Genomic DNA, 22,478 nt, shown 5'->3' with positions numbered 1-22,478 from the left:
CGAGAGACCGCACGGTAACTACACACACACTTTGGAGAAGTCACAAAGGACTAGATGACATACTGCCCATGAACATCAAGGGCAAATGGAATCAACTGGTTCCATACACAGACAGGTTTGTTTTCAGGAAAAGGAACTAACACACAGAAGCAGAGGATAAGAAATTTTTCAGATGATAACCGTACTCTTATGATAATATCCTCTCTATGTGGATCCACTTGTTATGGTCACAAAGACCTTGACCCTAGGTCAAGCATTTGCTAAAGGGACATGACATAAACCTTAACCAAGGGAAGAAACACAGGCAGGTAAGTGATTAGAAAGCACTGAGGGAGAACTAAACTGAAAAACAAAAGTTCCAAGTTACTTTCAACAATAATTTGTTTCCAGAACAAGAAAATGTTTCTAATTACATTTCGTACCCATTCTTTATCAACTTCTTTATCATCTCCAGGCTACCAAACCCTTTTCCAAAACTGTGGGCCACACACATTCACATTCATGTCCTGAGCTCTGGCCCTGCCCCTCAGGCGATTTTCGCCAGCCATTTCTCCAGGTCCTGGATGTCTGCGGAGCCCATGTCCCCTCTTCCACCCTTGGCACTGCACTCTAGGAACTCCACTTTGAGGGACAACTGCGAGAACTCAAATTCTTTGCCTTTCTTTCCCAGCTGAGCGGGGGCAGTGCTGGAACTGTCCAGTGTGCTGGGGGCAGCAGAACGGGTGACTCGTAAAGTGTTGCTGTGAGATGAAAGAAAACTGAATCAGGAAGAGAGTAATAGCATTTATATAGCAACTAAAGGCCTTAGGAAGCAACACCCATTCCTAAACATTTCAGCACTCATTTAAGTACCTGACATACACCTGTCAATTACACTATTAAGACTGTTGATTAACCCCTTGCGTTCATAGATTGCTCTCAGACAGGAGAGGCGAGGGTCTAGCCAGACTTGGCTTGATAAGACCAGGTCATTCATGTGCCCAGGTCATACCAACCTTCTCTCAGCCCAGGGCCCCTTTATCCCCTTCCTCTAAGATCATCTGCATGATGCCATTTTTGAACATATTTTTTAAATACATGCTATAAATGTTACAGTAACTTAAGTCTCTGAAAGTTAAGTGTGGGAAAATACAGTATTTATGTTTATCACGAGTCTATGTGGATACAGAGCTTAGTAAATCTACAAACTCCAGATTCTCATATCCAGTTTGGGCACAATTACTACTCTCCAACCTCTTTACCCAGGAAAACCTTCCAAAATTTAAGTTGTCTTACTGCCACCTGCTGGCCTCAAAAAAGAGTGCACAGCAATGCTCCTGCATCTACTTCTCCCACCCTTTCTGCGATCCAGAAGCCTCGGAATACAGGCTCCCAATGTGCTTTCTTACAAAATAACGCATTTCCTGGAGCTGTAAGACTGCATGAAAATTCGTGAAGAATCTCCAGGAAAAACTGATACCTTGGTTTAGAAACACACACACGGAAAAAGTACTTTAAAAAATAATTAATACAAAATTCAAGATACTAAATTCAAGATTAATAGGGAGGAGCCCCTAGAGCCTTCTAATATGCAAGGTGGTGGGTCCATGGGTATTCATTTTAATATTCTTTAAATTCAATATATGTGTCATATGTATCCCTTTATATGTAAGATATTTTACAATTAAAAAAAAAAAAAAAAACTTAAGAAGGAAAAAAGGCCAAACATCACCTGTACTCAGCTCTTGCCATAAGGCCATATGAACATAGCCTTTTCAGAAGTTTTTCAGAAGACTATGAAATGCTTCAATGCTGATAGGGCCGAATTCTCACATTAATTTAAAATCAGACTCTTGGGGCACCTGGCTGGCTCAGTTCTAAGAGCATGAGACTCTTGATCCCGGGGTCATGAGTTTGAGCCCCAAAATGGGTGTAGAGATAACTAATAAAAATAAATAAACTTTAGGGATGCCTGGGTGACTTAGTTGGTTAAGCGGCAGCCTTCGGCTCAGGTCATGATCCCAGTGTCCTGGGATCAAGTCCCACATCGGGCTCCTTGCTCAGCAAGAAGCCTGCTTCTCCCTCTGCCTCTGCCTGCCACTCTGTCTGCCTGTACTCACTCTCTCTGACAAAAAAAACAAACAAGCAAACAAACAAAAAAAAACTTTAAAGATCAAATCAAACCTGACTCCTAATTTAACTGATGTTCACCTTCCCAACTTTTAACATTTTACCTCACTACCTTATAATATAGCATTTCTGTCTGTATTGCTTTTCTGTGGCTCTTTAGAGTGAAAAGCAAATGGACTAAAGAAAATACATTTTTTGAACCTAGGAAGACTTGGACTATACCAGAAGAAAAAACCAAAATGGGATACACAAGCATTATGATTACTTCCCCCCCACCAATTCCCAACAATTGCACCAGAATTTCTAGGAATACCAAATCATCTAATTGTTCTAATTTCCTTAGCCTAACAACAAGCAATTTATAGTCTTAAGAGAGTGACCATCAGAAGTAAGGGAAAAAATGATAAACATGCAATTTCAGAAGGGACAGAAACCACTGACACTGACATCAGCAAGATGGCAGAATAGGGGTTTCCAGCACAAGTCTTCTCACAGAACCATCAATTTGAATAACCACACATGCATGAGAGAGCAGGCATCTGGGTCCAAGATTACAACTGGGTGTTACACAGAAATAAGAAAGGATGGATTCAAAGAGGATAGGAAGGACAGTTTCACATTACCCACGTTACTTTTCCTGCAAGCACAGAGAGATATGCTTCACTTGGGAGAAGGACAGTGAAGTAAGCACTCACTAAGCCACAGAACTCAGCACCAGGCTGACCCCCCATGGCCCCAGCCCACTCCTCTGGGCCCAAGCTCTAGGACCACCCCAATGAACCCCGGCACCAGACCTGCCCCAGTAGACCAGGCACCTGGCCAGGCCACCCAAGTGGACCCTGGTGCTGGGCCCACTTCCATGAAGCCAGGCAGTAGACCCACACACCCATGGGCCTAGGAGCCAGGCCAGTCTGCCAAAGCACTCCAGCAGCAAGCCTATCAAAGGAACAAAATAAAGTACCAATAACTGACCTTAAAGAAATGGAGATCTATGAAATTCCTGACAAAGAATTCAAAATAATAATTTGAAAGTTTGCTGAGCTATAAAAGAGAACAGACAACTCAACAAAATGAGAAAAGTAATATATGAATAAAAAGAAGAAGCTCAGGGCACCTGGCTAGCTCAGTTGGTAAAGCATGAGACTCTTGATCTCAGGTTTGTGAGTTCAAGCCCAATGTTGGGCATGGAGTCTACTTAAAAAAAAAAAGAAGAAGCAGCAACAGCAGCAGCAGCTCAACAAAGAGAAGCCATAAAAAGTTTTTATGATACTCTAGAGCTAAAGAACACAATTGACTGATGTGAAAATTTCAGAGATCTTTAACAGCAGCCTTGATTAAGATGAAGAAAGAACCAGAGAGCCTGAGGCAGGTAATTTGAAGTTACCCAATGAGAAGAACAAAAAGAAAAAAAAGAATAAAGGGAGACTAGATAACTTATATCATTAAAGGAATCAAATACATGCATTATGGCAGTCCAAAAGGAGCAGAGAAAGACAAACAGAAAACTTATTTTTAAAGAAATAATACAGAAAACCCTAAATCTAGAAAGGGAAATGAACAGGTAGATCCATTAAGCCCAAAGAACCCTAAATAGATTAAACATAAAGAGAGCTTCACCAAAACACACTATAATCAAACTGACAAAAAACCAAAGACAAAGAGAATTTTGAAAACAGCAAGAGAAAAGACAATGGTTACAAGCAAGGGAAACCCCGTAAGACTAAATTTCTTAGCCTTGGCAGAAAGGCTGTATGATAGTACAGAATGGAATGATATATTCAAAGTGCTGAAAGAAAAGAAACTGCCACCAACAATACCATACCCAGCAAAACTGTCCATCAGACATGAAGGAGAAAAAATTTCCCAGACACACAAAATCTGAAGGAGTTCATAACCACTAGACCTGCCTTGGAAGAAATGCTGAAGGCAGGTCTTAAAGGTGAAACAAAAGGACACTAACAACATGAAAACACAGGAAAGTATAAAACTCACTATGACAAATTCAGAATACTCTAATACTATAATGGTGACATATAAATCACTTAAGTCTTAAGTCTAACATGAAAGCTAGAGACAAAAGTATTAAAGATAACTATGGCTACAGTAATTTATTAATGGATATACAATATAAAAATGTGAATGGTGGAGGGGTGCCTGGGTGGCTCAGTTGTTAAGCATCTGCTTTCAGCCCAGGTTATGATCCCAGGGTCCTGGGATCGAGCCCCTCAACGGGTTCCCTGCTCTGCAGGAAGCCTGCTTCTCCCTCTCCCACTCCCCCTGCTTGTGTTCCTCTCTCCATCAAATAAACAAATAAAATCTTTAAAAAAAAAAAAAAAAAAGATGTGAATTGTGGATAAAAATGTGAATTGTGGAATCAATAGTATAAAATGAAGGGAAGAAGTTAATGCATACAATTTTTGCATGCATTAAAGCTGTTATCAGCTTAAAATAAGATTACCAATACTATGTTTTATAAAAGTCTCATTGTAATCACAAAGAAAAAACCTATGATACCCAAAATAGAGAAAGGAATCCGAGTATAACACCACAAACAAATCATTAAAGAAAGAAGAAAGGGACAAAGGAATTAAAAAACAGAAGACAATCAACAAAATACAGTAAGTCCTTACCTACCAGTGATTACTTTAAATGTAAATGGTTTAAATTCTCTAATCAAAACCGAGTGGATGAATATATTAAAAAAAAAAATCAAGATTGAATTATACGCTGTCTCCAGGAGACACATTTTAGATCAAAGGTTCTAAGTGAAGGGACAGAAAAAGACATTCCATGCAAATGACAACCAAAAGGGCAGGCCTGGCTATAACTGTTACATCAAAACAGACTTTAAGTTAAAAATTGTCACAAGAGACAAAGCAGGTCATTATATAAAAATAAAGGGGTCAATTCATCAAAAGGATATGATATTGTAACCAGATATGCTCCTAACATCAGAGAATCTAAATACATAAAGCAAATATCAATAGAACTAAAGGGAGAAGTAGATATCAACAAAGTAATAGCAGGGAATTTAAGTACCACTCTTCCAATAATGAACAGATCATCCAGACAAAAATCAATAAAACAACATATTTGAACAAGACTATATACCAAATATTCCTAACAGAACATTCCAGCCAACATCTGCAGAATGCTTTCTTTTTAAGTGTACATAGAACAGTTCTCCAGGATAGATAACATGTTAGGTGACAAAACAAGTTAACAAATTTAAGACCGAAATCATATCATGTATCTTTTCTGACCACAATGGTATGAACCTAGGATTCAGTAACAGAATACTGGAAAATTCACAAATATGTGGGGAATTAATAACACTTTTCTGAACAACTAAAAGGTCAAGGAAGAATCCAAAGGCAAATAAAAAAATATTGAAACGAATTAAAATGAAAACCCAACACACCAAAACTTACAGGATGCAGCAAAAGGCAGTTCTAAGAGGAAGTTTATAGCAATAAATATCTAGTCTAGGAAAAAAGAAAGATTTCAGATAAACAATCTAAGTTGACACCTCCAGAACCTAGAAAAAGAAAAAACTAACCCCAAAGCTAGCAGAAGGATGGAAAAAATAAACATCAGAGCAGAAACAAATGAAATACAGACTAGAAAACAATAGAAAATATCAATGAAACTAAGAGGAGTTTTTTGAAAGATAAAATTGACAAACCTTTAGCAAGGAGAAGACTAAAATTAATAAAATCAGAAATGAAAGGGGTAACTTATACAACAGACATACAAAGGATAAGAGTCTATTAACAAATTAGACAACCTAGAAGAAATGGATAAATTCCTAGAAACACACAACATACCAAAACTGAATCTTGAAAAAACAGAAAATCTGAACAGACCAATAAGGAAGGAGACTGAATCAGTAATCAAAAACGACCAGCAAAGAACAGGTGAAGACGTGATGGCTCACTGGTGAATTCTACCAAACATTTAAAGAAGAATCAACACCAATTCTTCTCAAACTCTTCCTAATTAAAGAGGAGGTAACACTTCCAAACTCATTTTAGCTAGCCTTACCCTGATAGCCAAGCCAGATAAGGATTCTAAAAGAAAAGTATAGGCCAAAATACCTAATGAACATAGGTACAAAAATCCTCAACAAAATACTGGCAAACCAAATTCAACAGTACATATATTAAATGAATTGTACACTATGATCAAATGGGATTTACTCAAGATGGAAAGACAGTTCAACATATACAAACCAATAGAGGGAATACATCACATTAACAGGATGAAGGATAAAAATCATACAATCATCTCAATAAAGAAAAATCACTTGACAAAAATCAACATCCCTTCATGATTAAAATGCAACAAAATAGGCACAGAAGGAATATAGCTCAAAATAATAAAGGTCATATATGACAAGCCCACAGAAAATATCATATTCAACAGTGAAAAGCTGAAAGCTTTTCCTCTAAGATCAAAACAGGGATGCCCACTCTCATCACGTGTATTCAGCATAGCACTGTAAGACCTAGAGACAGTAATTAGGCAAAGAAAGAAATAAAAAGCATGAAAATCAAAAAGAAGATTATCTCTGTTCACAGATGACTTAATCTTATATATATAAATCCCTAAATCACCACCAAAGAAACAGAACTACTAAAAAATTTAGTAAAGTTGCAGGATACAAAATCAACATACAAAAATCAGTTATGTTTCTATACCCTACTAATGATCTATCAGAGAAATTAGGAATTACCAATCCTGTTTACAAAGCATCAAAAATAAAATGCTTAAGTGTAAATGTAAACCCTAAAGTAGGCAAATGATCTATATACTGAAAACAATAAGACATCTGTGAAAGAAACTGAAGACAGAATAAAGGAAAAGATATCCTTGTTCCTCAATTAGAATAATTAAATATTGTTAAAATGTCTGTATGATGCAAAGCCTTCTACAGATGCAATGCAATATCAATATTCCAATGGAATAATTTTTTGCAGAAATAGAAGAAACAATGATAGACTTCACATGGAACCACAAAAAGACCCATAATAGTAAAAGTAATCTTGAGTAAAAACAAAAAGGATGGAAGCATCACACTTGCAGGTTTCAAATTATATAACAAAGCTATAGTAATCAAAACAGTATGATACTGATATAAGAAGATACACAGACCAGTAGAATATAATAGAGGGGCCAAAAATAAACCTACACATACAGTCAATTAACCTTTGATAAGGCTAACAAGAATATACAATGGGTAAAGGATAGTCTTTTTAATAAATGGTCCTAGGAAAACTGGATTATCTATAAGCAAAAGAATAAAATTGGACCTTTAGCTTATACTGTACACAAAAATTAACTCAAAATGGATTAAAGACTTACACATAAGACCTTAAGCCATAAAAACCCAAGAAGGAAACATAAAGGAAAAGCTCAGTGACCCTGGTTGTGGCAATGAGTTTTTGGATATGACACCAAAAGCATACGCAACAGAAGGAAACATAAATGTGACTGCTAATTTAAATAACTTCTGCAGAGCAAAAGAAACAATCTGTAAAATAAAAGGATAACCTGGAATTGGAGAATACCTGTAAACCATATATCTGATAAGGGTTAATATCCAAAATATATAAGAAACTCCTACAAGTCACTAACAGAAAAAAAAAAAAAATCCAATTGAAAAATGGACAAAGGATAGGCATTTCTGAACAGACGTTTCTCCAAAGAGGACACAAATGCCAATAAGTATATGAAAAGGTACACAACGTAACTAATCATTAGGGAAATGCAAATCAGAAGCACCATGAGATATACCCTCACACCTGAGATAGTGACTAACATTAAAACAAAACAAACAAACAAGTTAAGTTGCAGAGATGCAGACAAAAGGCAATCCTGGTACACTGTTGGTGGGAATGTAAATTGATACAGCCACTATGGAAAACAGCATGAAGATTCCTCAAAAAATTACAAATAAAACTACCATATGATCCAGCAATTCCATTTCTGGGTATTTATCTAAAGGAATTAAAATCAGGTTCTTGAAGGGGTACTTGCACTCTCATGTTCATTGGAGCATCACTACAAGAGGCAATATATGGAAGCAACCTAAATGTCCATCAAAGGATGAATGGATAAAGAAAATGTGGAACATACATGCAATGAATATTATTTAGCCCTGAAAAATGAGGAAATCCTACTATTTACAGCAACATGGATGAACCTATTATGCTAAGTGATATAACAAACCCAATTAAGACAAATAAGATATAATCACACTTACATATGGAATCTAAAACAAACACATAGAAGCAGAGTAGAATGGTGGTTACTGGAATAGGGGAGAGGGAGAAATGGGGAGCCTTTGGTTATTAGGTCAAAAGTTATAAAGTTTCAGTTATACAGGGGCGTCTGGGTGGCTCAGTCAGGTAAGCGTCTGCCTTTGGCTAAGGGCATGATCCCAGCCCATGTTGGGCTCTCTGCTCATGGAGGGAGGGAAGCAGGCTCTCTACTTCCTCTCCCTCTGTCCCTCCCCCTACTCTCTCTCTCAAATAAATAAAATCTTTTTTTTAAAAAAGGTTCACTTATGCAAGTATGTAATAGAGATCTATATAGCATAGTGTGTATAGCTAACAATACTGCACTATATACTTAAAATCTGCCAATACTATAAATCTTAAGTATTCTCATGAAACACTCTCTTTCTTTCTCTCACTCACCCTCACACAAAAACAAACAATAAAGAGAGCAGGAGGAAACTACAAAATAATGGTATTTTTAGGGCCTCGATGGTGGTGATGGCTTCAAAGGTGGATATTTATCCCCAAATGCATGGAGTTGTACACATTAAATATGCACGGCTTTTTATATATCAATTGCCCCCCCCATAAAGGGGTTTAAAAAAATCTCGTTTGATATTCAACTTGAAAGCAGGAGGTCTTTGATAAATCTGACTGAACCGCTAACTTTACTCTTCTATTCATAAATTAAAAAGTTTAAAGCATATGGAATTAAATATATCATTCTCAGTTAAAAGAAAAAAAAAAAACACAGAAAATGACAGACCAGGTCTGATAAAATTTTTCTGTAAAAAACCATAAATTAAATGTTTTGGGCTTGTGGGTGACATTTAGTTTCTGTCACATATTTTTCTACTTTTCCTATTTTTTTAACCTGCCCTTTAAATATGTAAAACTATTTCTTGTTTGCACACCCTGAGCAGGAGTTTGTCAACCCTCAGCTCCTGAGTACAGGAACCACATCACAGTTCCCCCTACAGCCACATCCTGAAAGCAGGGCTTGCCATATACTAGATGTTAAATGTATAAATGAGTAAGTAAATCCTGGTGGGGGAAAAAATGTGCTCGAAGTTGAATTTTTTTTTTTTTTTTAAGATTTTATTTATTTGAGAGAGAGTGCATGAGCAGGGGGCAGGGCAGAGGGAGAAGCAGGCTCCCCGGAGAGCAGGGAGCCTGATATAGGACTCTATCCCAGGACCCCGGGATCATGACCTGCTCCAAAGGCAGACACTTAACTGACTGAGCACCCAGGTGCCCCTCAAAGTTGAATTTACACAATTTTTCCTCATTAGGTTCTTTTCTTAAATTAAAAAAAAAAAAAAAGTCTACACAACAGCAGCAAGAAAAAATTACTTGCTTCATATAATATTGATGGTAGCTCCTGGGTAAGCAAGCTGTAGCTAGCTCTTACAAACTGGGAGAGTATAGACATGCTAGTAGATTTCTTAAAATTCAAAAAGTTAGCTCACTTTACAAATTTTTAAACACTAAAATAAGCTAAATGATATTGCAATGTAGCTAGAAAATAATAAAATAAGCTATAAAATAGTATAATAGATTTTTAAATTCTTTTAAAACATTCCTTCCTTATTTTGTCAACAAAAATTTCCATGGCTTTCAAATTTTTTTTAATTTTTTTTTTTAAATTTTTTAAACATTTTATTTATTCATTTGAGAAAGAGAGAGAGAGAGAGCATGAGAGGGGAGAAGGTCAGAGGGAGAAGCAGACTCCCCACGGAGCTAGGAACCCGATGCGGGACTCGATCCCGGGACTCTGGGATCATAACCCGAGCCAAAGGCAGTCGCTTAACCAACTGAGCCACCCAGGCGCCTTCATGGCTTTCAAATTTTTTAGTTTCTAAAACCTTTCATATCTACTATAAATGAACTAGAAACAGTGGGAAAATAAATTGAGCTTACGGTCTCAATAAACCTAAGATTTTCTTTCCATGAATTTTTAAAGTATCCATAAATATCCCATTGATGCTTTTTAGAATTCCATTAATTTTGTCAATTACTTAATAAATATATGTCACACTATTCTTTGGGCTATGATAATTATATACGACCAAAGACCTTAAGCAATATATTCAAATTTCCTAAGTGTTAAAATCTACATTAATCAATATGACTTATTCATACTCACAGTTCTTTCTCAAGCTGCTGCTGAATTAACTTTGCGGATTTTGCCATTGTAATGTCTGTAAAGAAATAAAGACATTGTTATAGTTTAAACCAGAAAGGGTCTTTTCCCAAGACCTCTTGCACATATGGAAAATTCCAATTTAAACCAATAAGTTTCTTCCCCCTTTTTTTTTTTCCTAAAGAGCTTTCTACCATTAGTAGCTTAACTACTAAAATAAGCTTTCTAATTTTCAGGTATGGGTTTTCCTATAATAATGCTTACAAATATATTAAGCTCATATCCCTAAAATTGACTAGTTCATGAAAGTTTCTACATCTTACAGACCTTTTAAATCAAAATATATGTAAGTCCAGCCAGTGTATCAGAGAGAAAACCTACCAGCTTTTTGATTGTAAACAGAAACATCCTACTTGTCATATAAAAGTAAACTAAGCACATTTCCAGCTGATACTAGGATAGTAAGTCACTTAATTGCCCCTTGGTAAGAGAGGAACACCCTCTTTGCTGGTTTGGCACCAAGCAAAAGCCAAATAAATATCACCTTCTCTCCTATACCAAAGAGAAGAAACGGAGAGGCCAGGTAATGATCCTAACACCACTTCCTGATTAGGCATTGTTAGGGTTATTCCTACCTGATCACTTCTGAGAAATGCATAAGGCTCTCTGTAGAATCAGAATTTTAATCTGAAAGAACACTATAAAATCAACTAGTTTATCTTATGTTAGAGATAATGAAACTGAAGCCTCAGATTACTGGGTGTGATAGAAAATGTTTAATGGTTATGAGGTTAAAGAAAACACAACTTGTGCAAACCCTAAACCCTCCTTGATAAAATGTGCTGAAAGGTAAATTTGTCTGAAAAGATAGATGGTCCCCTGGCCCTCCACAATTGTGTGTGATAGGACATACTGTGAATCTGGACAAACTTAACTTGGTAAATAAAGTAAAATGATTAACAATTTTGTGAAAATTGTAAAACACTATATCAAAGAAAAACTGGTAATAGACACTCCTTAGAACAGACTGGTAAAAGTAACAAAATTAATAAAAATTAAAAAAAAAAACTAATAAAAATGCAGGTATATAAACAATTTTTAGATTTAAAATCCTTCATAGTTCCTTAACAATCATCTCTCATCCTCAGTAATAACAAATGTATTAGCTCTTAGAAGCAATCCCAGAAAAATCTCAATTATTATTGCTGGAAAACATGATGGCACCTTGCTTATTGCAGGCAATTAAGAATGATGGTGTGTTCTTCAGACTCATACTGTCGATGAGGACTTGATACAGAAACTCTGCCACATCTTTCACCTCTCGCTGGAAGGCTGCACTGTCCACAACAAACACAACAGCCCTGGAGGAGGAGAAAGAAAAACCAGCATGTAAGCATGCAGGAGTGCAGCATTATACTCAAAAGTTATATCCTTAATTTCATCCAATTCAATCCTAATTAGTAACACACAGCAGGCTCAAATGCAACTGTGCACATATGTAATCACACCATACAAATAAATACTCATTTAACAAAGGACTACCGAGGAGATGCCAAGTGTGTGCATTTTTGGTTAACTATGTACTTCTGGTGACTGTACAGTTTGAAATAATTTTTATCAAGTTTTATAAAAATGCAAGAACAACAACAAAAAACAAAGGACTACTGAGTGTTACTATATTATCAATGAATAATCCAAAAAGATAAAAAAGGAAATCATACCTGCCCCCAAAGACCAGGAAATCATCATATACAAAACTGTGTCATAAAATGCTAAAACATACCTATGCACCAACAGGAACAAACAAGAAGACCATTTACATGAGAATAGGTCAAGATGACTTAATGGAGCGTGTCAACAGCTGGGCTGAATTTTAGCCAGACAAAAAAACTGGGACACAGACTGCCTGGAAAGTAGTATGTGCAGAGCACAAAGGAGTGGAACAGCGTGGCCTACAGAGCTCAAGGTAGGCTGGTACACAGGGAGGAAACCAGGCCAAGCAGCAAAGGGGAATGACACTGACCTCCAGAGTTTGTGCCTTTCTATTACAAAGAATATTGGTGCTTCATGGAAGACAGATAAATCTAAGAGGGTAACCAAACTAGAAGCACAGTGACCTGGTAGGGCCCAAACTAAGGCAGCAACAGTGAGAATCCTCATGTGGCACAAGTAAAGAGGTATCAAAGCTAAAGCAAAGCAGTCCAGGAGAAAGAACAGATAACAGACTGTAGGGACCAGGGTTTCAATGCTCAGGAGTAGCTGGAAACAAGCAATGGCCGACATGCAGTCGGGGAGCTGGAACTGAACCCTCTGCACAAAGCCTACAACTTAAAAGCTGTCTAGTGGCGGGAGGTGTGGGAAAATAATGCAAAGGAACTGAAATACCAGGCCTCCTGTGCCACACAGATTGGGGGTTGGGGATATGAATTTACACTCTTTCACGACATGAGATGCAGAAAGATTTATATAAAAACGGGGCCAGATTTGATGAACTCCAAGGGCCCCCAACAGAAGGAAATATGAACCCATTCTGGAGAGAGGCTTTCATATCCTATAGCAGTAAAAAACAGCACCCACAACAACAAAACATTAGAAACACAATACCATTTATATTATCATCCCCCCAAAAATGAAACTTTGGTATAAATATAATAAAATATGTACAAGATCTATATGAGGAAACTACAAAACTGATCAACAAAATCAAAACAGAACTAGATAAACAGAGATATTCCACCATAACAGACAGGAAGACTAAACAGTTTCAAAATGTCATTTCTTCTCAACTTGATCTATAGATTCCAATGAAATCCAATCAAAACCTTAGTAACTTACTGCAGATGTTGACAGATTGATTCTGTAATTTATATGGAGAGGCAAAGGACCCAGAATAGCCAACACAATACTGAAGAGCAAAGCTGGAGGACTGACAACTGCCCGACTTACTATGAAGCTTTAGTAATCAAGAAAGCATGGTCCTGATCAGTAGAGATCAGTAGAACAGAATAAAATCCAGAAAGAGACCCCTACTATGGTCCCCGACTTAAAATAGTTCAACTTAAAACTTCTTACCTTACAATGGTGCAAAAGCAATACACATTCAACAGAAACCATATTTCAGATTTTGAATTTTAATCTTTTCCTGGGCTAGCAATATGGAGTACAATCTCATGATACTGGGCAGCAGCACTGAGCCACCATTTCCAGTCAGGCACTGGATCAAGAGGGTAAACAACTAATACACACAACCATTCTGATTTTTACTTTTAGTATAGTATGCAACAAGTTACATGGATATATTCAACACTTTATTATAAGACAGACTTTGTGTTAGATGATTTTGCCCAACCATAGGCCAGTGTTAAGTGTTCTGAACACATTTAAGGTAGGTTAGGCTAAGCTATGACATTCAGTAGGTATATTAAATGTATTTTCAACTGGAGATATTTTCAACTTACTATAGGTTTATTAGAATGTAACCTCATCGTTGAGTAAGATCTGTACAACAGAACAAGATATCTTTTCAAACATGCTGGGACAGCTAAACATCCACGTGTAAAAAAATGAATACATACAATGAACAGATACGGACCATATCCTTTTCACAAGAATTAACTCAAAATGGATCACATATCTAAATGTAAACCACAAAATCATAAAACTCCTGAGAGAGAACACAGGAGAATATCTAGACATCTTGGGTCTGGCAATGATTTTTTAGATACAACACTAAAGGCATAACTCATGGGGAAAAAAAAGAGTATAAACTGAACTTTATTAAAGATAAAAATTTCTGCTCTACAAAAGTCACCATCAAAAGAATGAAGATGAATCAAAGACTGGGAGGAAATATTTGCAAAACATATTTCTGATAAAGAACTTTATCCAAAATATACAAGGAACTCTTAAAACTCAACAATAGAAAACAACCCAATTAAAAAATGGGTCAAAGATCTTTAGACACCTCGCCAAACAAGATCTATAGACAGCAAATAAGTATATGAAGAGATGATCCACAACCTATCAATGTCATCAGGGAAATGCAACTTAAAGCAGTTACATATCACTATGGATCTACTATAACGGCTGAAATCAAGAACTCTGACAACATTAAATGCCAGGGAGGATGCAGAGCAACTCTCATCCACTGGAGTATGAGGAACTCTCAGACACTGCTGGTGGGAGTGCAAAATGGTATAGCTACTTTGGAAGACAGTTTGGCAATTTCTCACAAAACTAAACATATTTCTTACCATATGGCTCCTCAACTGCAGTCCTTGATATTCACCCAAAAACTTATGTCCACACAAAAACCTGCACACAGATGTTTACAGCAGCTTTATTCAGAATTGCCAAAACTTGGAAGCAACCAAGAAGTCCTTAATAGGTGAATGGACAAATAAACTGTGGTACCTCCAGACAATGACATATTATCCAGCACTAAAAAGAAATGAGCTATTGAACAATGAAAAAACATGGAAGTAACTTGAATGCATATTAGTAATGCATATTAGTAAGTAAAAGAAGCCAACCTGAAAGGCTACCTACTGTATGGTTCCAAATACATGATATTCTGAAAAAAAGTACCATGTGGGGACCATCAAAAGATTTAAGTAGCTGTCAGGGATTAGGGAACAGAGGGATGAATTAGCAGAATGCAGAGGATTTTTAGGGCAGTGAAAATACTCTGTATGAAACTATAAATGGTGAATACGTCATTATACATTTGTTCAAATGTGTAGAAATATACAACACCAAGTGTGAATCCTAATGTAAAACACAGACTCAGAATGATTACGATGTGTCGGTGTAGGAGTTCATCAGTTGTAACAAACAAACTGCTCTGGAGAAGGATGCTTATAACAGGGAAGGCTATGCATGTGTGTGGAGAGCAGAGTAATATAGGAAGTCTTTGGACCTGTTGCTCAATTTTGCTGTGAACCTAAAGCTGCTCTAAAAAATAGTCTTTTTTTTTTTTTTTTTTTTTAATTTGCAGAACAGATTGCTCATCACCACCATCTTGTGGGCAAGGAAGCAACAACAAAATAAAAGTCAAGACCTCTTCAAAAATAAGGAAAGAAACAACTGCCTCATTCCATCAAACCTAAGATTCCACCAATTAAAAGACACATTATTATTTCAAGTACAACTAAGAAAGGGAAAATACTACCAATTAAACTATGACACAAACAACTGTAACTAGCATTCAAATTTCACAGATATTAAAATATTTTAATATCAATGAAATGTGGTATATTGATTTTCCTCTTAAGTTCTTATCAGTGTTAGTTAGAGACAAAACAAGAAACAAGTATCTTCAACTGCAGCACAAGAATTTTAAGAGTAACATTAGGACAATAGTAAAAGAAATATAAAAATTTGTTCTCTACTTTTGAGGCACTAAATTTAGGTAATTTAAGAACAGAAATATATAATGTTGGATTTAAATAACTTCTAGGATTTTGCCTAGCCTTCCAATTCATTTTTCAGATTTTAATAGTTCCACACATTAAAATTTGTCCTCAAAGTAAATGAAAAATTTACTAATATGGTGAGGGTTAACACTTTCTGAACACTCTTAAGAAATACTTTCAGGGCTGCCTGGGTGGCTCAGTGGGTTAAGCCTCTGCCTTCAGCTCAGGTCATGATCTCAGGGTCCTGGGATCGAGTCCCACATCGGGCTCTCTGTTAGGTAGGGAGCCTGTTTCCTCCTCTCTCTCTACTTATGATCTCTGTCAAATAAATAAAATCTTTAAAAAAAAAAAAAAAGGAAATATTTTCAAACATTATCTCATAAAATCTTCATAAAATCATAGTACAGGTGGGCTTGCAACCCAGAAATGGTTGACTCCAGGGTCCATGCTCTTCTCCCTACCAGTGCAAGTATGGGTGACACTGATAAGAGATTCAGGCAAGTTCACTCCAAATCCTACTTACCTGGCTGAAGCCTTAAAACGCTCTAAGAACTGAAGTCTCAAGCTCTCATGGCCTGGGAGATCAATCAAGGTCAGGCTAGTGGCCTAAGGATGGCAGCAATAACATTAAATCAGTGTTTTGGTCCTGGCTCACATTCACAACATAAACTTCTCATATGAGATTTCAGGTACCAGAACAGCATCCATTTTTATTAATGAATCAAAAAAATGTTCACCATAATTAATTAATGAATCAAACAAATGTTCACAAAGCATCCTGTATTTATAAATCATTAGTAGAGGCTCCGGGGATTTAACAGTGAGCAAAAACAAACATAATCCCTATTCCAACAGGGTTTATAATATAATCAGAAATATCAACACAATGTAAAATTACAAATAAATGTAAAATTACAACTTTGATAAATGTTCCCAGGGTATGTGAGAAAATGACCCTATCTGGGGGAGTCATGGAAGTGTAGTCCACCTGAGCCTGGGGAAATACATTAGTATGAATAAAAACAAAAACATGTGAAAACAGCAGTAAATATTCACAAACTAAATGAAGAGACAGGAGATCTATACTTTATTATATAGCATGTTACCATTACGGGGATCCCCAACCTTTGTAAAAACAAAACATTCCTTTACATGTCCACTATAATTTAACTTTTGAATATCTGCCAACTAGACACACCGTTTATTTGTTCCAACTGTCAATATTTTGTGTCAATCACTCAAACAGTGAGGTGTTCTGCCCATACTGAGCTGACTCATTAAGCACCCACCTAAGAGCTATTCATTTCAGGCCTTGAGCTCAGGTTCAGTGTGGATGTAGCTGTGCTCAGTAAGACTCTCGTATAACCCTGGTGCAATTATCAGGCCCACGAACACTTCTCAGATGTTCTACCTCATCAATAGCCAGCCTTAACCACTGTTCAGCAGGAGGGAGTCAGTATCATGCACTGATCTCACATAATTACAGTTGGATTCATTATGAGCCATCATGTAGTCTGTGCAGTCTTTCATGGGTAAAAATATGATGTATGGTAGCTTTAAAAAAAATACTGATAAAAGTCTAGGGACAACATTTCATAATCACCACTATACCACCACAAGCAATTCAAAAGACACAATATCAGACACATTACTAACTTGAGAGAGACAGACTACATCCAAAACATATGAGGGGGGTGGGTGGGAGGAGGTAATAAAGAAGGGAGGAATGTTCTTTATTTCCTTTTTTCTTTTTTAGAAAGAGCACACATGAGTAGGCAGGGGGCGGGGTCAGAGGGAAAGGTAGAAAATCTTAAGCAGTCTCCATGCCTAGCAGAAAGCCATATGTAGGGCTCAATCTCATAACCCTAAGATCATGACCTGAGTGGAAATCAAGAGTCAGCTGCTTAACCAACTGAGCCACCCACGCACCGCTACATTTTCAGTAAAAATATGCAAGTTTCATATATAATGTTAAGTTTTCCAAAAGGAAAAAAGTAAAAAGATACAAAGTTAATTTAATAATATGTATTATTTAACCCAACATATCTAAAGTATCTTTTAAACAAGGGGAAAAAAAATCAAGAAATTGTTGATATTTTACTTTTTCATCCCAAGTTCAAGATCTGGTGTACACTTTACATTTACAGTACCCCTCAATTTGGACTAGTCACATTTCAGATGCTTAATATGTCTCACACAGCCAATGGCTATTCCATTGTAAAGTAAGGGTCTAAAGTATGCCCAGGAATATCCCACTTAAAAAAACCTGGCACAAGTCCCCCAAGAATTAAAGATCTCCCAAATCTGACCTTTCAAAATGTAAAATCTTGGGAGTTTAAAAAGGACTGGGCTAGAAAGAGTACCATTATTGAAAAAAAAAAAGCAATAAATATCTGTAAGATATCTAGAAGAATGTCTATCTTTGTTTACAATGTTAATTCTGGAGGCACCAGAAAAGGGGCAAGGAGCACAAAGAAGGAGAAAAGGTCTCTTAACCATTCTCATTCATTCATCTATACACCTACCCCTCCAACCAGCCCCCAGCCTTTCTTCCACTCACCAAATACTTATTCATTACAATAGACTTGGCAGTCACTATCCATACTCTGGAGCTAAACAGGTACATAAAACATTCTTCTCATGATTTCCTTACTGGTATTTTTTAAATATACTCATGTATACTCTTTAAGATGTCCACTGCAACACTGTAAAAGCAAAAGATTGTAACAACAAACTAAATGTTTGTTAAAAGAGTTCTTAAACAAGAACTTAATTGAATGGTGCAGCCACATAATGGAATACTATGTGGCTCACAAATCAACCAGGTGGTTCTATGTGTACAAATGAGGGAGAAAAACAAAACAACACAACTGTATTAGTCATATTGTTAAAAAAAATTAATAAATAAATAAATAAAATATGGAGCACCTGGGTGGTTCAGTGGACTGAGCACCCAACTCTTGGTTTTAGCTAAGATCCTGATCTCAGGGTCCTGGGATCCAGTCCCAGGTCAGGGTCCATGCTCAGCAAGAAGTCTGTTGGAGATTCTCCCCTCACCTCTCCCTCTACCCCTCTCCTGGCTTGTGCATGGGTGTTCTCTCTCTCTCGCTCATGCTCTCTCTTGCTCTCTAAAATAAACAAATCTTTAAAAAAATTTTTAAATTAAAATTAAAAAAATAATAATAAAATAAAAAACCAAAAAACAGTGGGCAGAACAAAGAGTTAAGAAAGAAAATAATTGGGATGCCTGGCTGGTTCAGCTGGTGGAGCAGGCAACTCTTGATCTCGGCATTGTGGGATCAAGCCCTGTGTTGGGTGAAGAAGTTACTTAAAAATAAAATCTTAAGAAAAAAAATTAACAGATGTATAGATAGGTTTGCATATGCACAGACCACCTGAAGAGCCCATAGGAAAATAGTAAGTTATTACCTCTAAGGAGAAGACCTAGTAGGGACAGGAAAGGCAAAATTACTTTTCACTGAATATTCCTTTTAACCTTTTGAATTTTTGTCCCATATACATATATTACCACTTCAAAATATAAAGGAAAAGGCTTAATGCTCACCCTCTAGAACTCATGGTAAAGTTGGAAAGAAGACATAGAAACAAAAACTAGTAAAATGATATAACATCAGTGTGTATGAAGTACAACAAAACAGGGGAGGGCAAGATTGCTTGGATGACCAAAAGCAGAATTTGTTACATGACCTCTATCTATCCATAAAAATAAGCTATGAATGGTACCTAAACCATCAGACTAATTCATATAACAAATATCCTTCCCTGATGCACCAAAGTAAAATTGTCAGACTCCCAACATTCTACAAACCCCTTACCCTGGTATTGTTGACTCTATACACAGCAGAGCTGTCAGTGATAGATGTCTGAGTGTCTCTGTAAAGGCCAGTTAACAACTGTAAAAAAAACAAAAAACACAATTTGAGGGAGATCAGAGTAAATAGCAAACCTAAAGAGAGTAATTTTGTTCTAACTCTCCAGTTGGTCAGGTCAAATAAATGAATGTTGCTTGCAACAACTGTTTTTCCCTTGTAGAAAAATCTAATTCATTGCATCTTCATTCCCCCTCCACGATAAAAAACAAAAAAACAAAAAAACAAACAAACAAACAAAAACAAAAAAAAAAACCAGAAACAAAAAACCTAGTTTCAAATCCTTAGTGGCCAAATTCACCAAACTTCCATAAACATTTTTAATCATCACAAATGATTACAAGTTACATTTCTGTAGTAGAAAAGAAATAACTTATCTTCTCAAAAGGAAGAATAATAAGAAAACCTCTGCTTCTCTCCATAACGAAAAATTGTTTAAAATAGTAGGTTAAATATTAGTGAAAAGATGGCTAAGTGGCCCAATACGTCAAAGAATCAACCTTTTAAAAAACTTCTTTGACAAGTTCTCAGACAAGTTTGTTAAACAAGATTATACACCCTATACAGATCACTGTCTTCTATCTCTTCAACTGTTCTGGCATCCTTGGACACCACAAGAAAGTAGTTCCATAAAACTATGTAACTTTTGAGATAAATACTAAATGTTAGTAACTGGCAAGTGCAAGAAAACAGAAACGGTCAAGAAATCCCAGTTTATGAATTTTTCAAGAGCCTGTTCAAGTTTTTCAAGTCTTTCCAAGTGAATCAAGAATTAACCCCCAAATTGTGAGCATCAGCTTCCTTTCCAGAATGAACTATGACCTCACAGGAATAACGATATGGCCTAACATTTCCTATTAACTTTAGAAGAGGTGTAAATCAAAGCATTTACTCTGACAAAAAGCAATGTTTTCCCAGAGTCACACAGGCCAACAAGAAGAACAGCTCTTTGACTGCTCCTTCTGCTCCGGATGAACTTCCAGAACACTGCGAATAGAGAAAAACAACCAAAATTATGCCTTGATCATCAACAGTACACCTGTATTGCTGGGGTAGGGAAATTAACAGAAGTTAATCACAGAACACCTCATTCAGCTGGAACTTAACTTTTATTGTTTTCACCATCACTATAATCATTACTGTTGTTAGTGTTACGGGTGGGAGAGTCCAAGCTGAGTGAACGGAGCTCTGGGTTCTTGGATTCCCATAAATGTGATGTTCTGCCCCCAGGCTTTCAATGTGTAACCCACTTATCAACGTCCTTGCCTCCACCTCCTGTCTAACTAACCTTCTACTCTATCATTAGGGACTCCTCTAAGTGCCAGCCACTATCAACTGTCAACCTTTCTGTGTCTGCGGATCGTGGACTTCTCAAGTGCAATCTTGACTTACTGTGTATCCGCAGCGCCCAGGACGCAAATTTGTTGGAGTGAAGACCGCGTGAGTCTTGGCAGTAAGAGCAAAGTGGGGGGTGGGGGGGAGGTCCGGGAGGAGGGAAGGACCGCGCGCTCAGGCGTAACAGGGCCCATAAAGGAAGAATAACCCGCGCCCCCAAGGACCAGGACGTCACTCCAAGTGTCGCAGGCAATCTTCTTTAATGGAACGTTACTCCCCGTGCTTCAGGCACCAAGGCAGGCTGGTATAAGAGGTGAGTCTCCCTTCTAGATGCCCCCCAGGTGCCCTCGCCGCCCTTCGTCCGCGGTCTGCTCAAGCCCAGTCCAAGCTCGGAACCCCGCCGGCCGTACACCCGTCAAAACCACCCACCGCCTCTTTACCCAGCGTCAGCAGCACCGCGAGAAGCGCCACCACGGCTGACAGCAGTGTCGGGTCCCTCTGCTGCAGCTCCTGCCGCAAGTAGTCTAGGTGGGGCTGGAAGGCTCCCCCGACACTGCCGCCATTCGCCACCCGCCGGGTGTCCGCGGAAGCCATGGCTGAGGTTCGTGGTCTCCAGCGCCGCGAAAGCCACGTGGCCCTAGACTCTGCGCAGGCGTCCGAAGCGGAGCATCACGGGAGTGGTAGTCCTCAATTTATATTTCCTCTTTCAGGGGCGGGGATCCCGAAGGTCCTGATGGGAGTTGCAGTTCTCTTGCGCACTGTTTCCAGTGAACCAGCCGCGTTTCGCGGAATTTCACGAGTGACGTTCCTTATCCCTTAAGGTAGGAGTTGAATATCTCCTCCCTCTTCATGGGTGTTGACGGAATGATGGATGAATAAAATGAATGGCTTAAGAAATCTTTACTGAGAATTTCCAGTCGCTCCCTTCCCGAGGTGAGTCTTGTGAGGAACTCAAGGATTACACAAATATTTCATCTGAGTATAATGTGGCATGGGATGTGACGGAGAATGTACGGTGCGATATGGGAATACAGAAAGGGACTTATAATCCTTAACTGGTTCAGAGAAAAGCTCGTGGAGGAAAGTGAGAGGAACTGAGCCATGAGGTATGGGTCAGCCTCTGCAAGTGTAAAAGGAGAAAAAGTGCTCTATGTAGAAGAAAACGAGCAATTCAGTGTCCCTATACTGTAAGTCTAGGGCTGCAACTTAGATTTCGACATTGTGGGAAGCAGCTAGGAAAATCAGTGCGTGGGGTGAAGCTGTTGAAAAGTGCGGCTGTCCTTCTTGCCCAGAGTGGACAGCCTCT

At 37.7% G+C, this 22,478-nt stretch overlaps 1 protein-coding gene across 1 annotated transcript in view; it reads right to left on the bottom strand.

The window, feature by feature from the left end:
• Positions 1 to 363: 363 nt before the first annotated feature.
• Positions 364 to 22,478, bottom strand: part of LOC111154942 (serotransferrin-like) — a 54,188-nt gene continuing 32,073 nt past the window's right edge. The window contains 8 exon segments of the mRNA XM_022514902.1: positions 364 to 740; positions 10,537 to 10,591; positions 11,758 to 11,894; positions 16,471 to 16,553; positions 19,784 to 19,861; positions 20,730 to 20,824; positions 21,613 to 21,783; positions 21,786 to 21,875. Coding sequence (XP_022370610.1) covers positions 527 to 740; positions 10,537 to 10,591; positions 11,758 to 11,894; positions 16,471 to 16,553; positions 19,784 to 19,861; positions 20,730 to 20,824; positions 21,613 to 21,783; positions 21,786 to 21,875 — 923 coding nt within the window. The 3' untranslated portion in view covers positions 364 to 526.

Source organism: Enhydra lutris, unplaced genomic scaffold (genome assembly GCF_002288905.1).
Source record: "Enhydra lutris kenyoni isolate GAN:26980312 unplaced genomic scaffold, ASM228890v2 scaffoldscaffold39, whole genome shotgun sequence".
Classification (NCBI taxonomy): Eukaryota; Metazoa; Chordata; class Mammalia; order Carnivora; family Mustelidae; genus Enhydra; species Enhydra lutris.
Note: the sequence above shows the minus strand (reverse complement) of the source record. Positions and strands in the feature narration are given on the sequence as shown.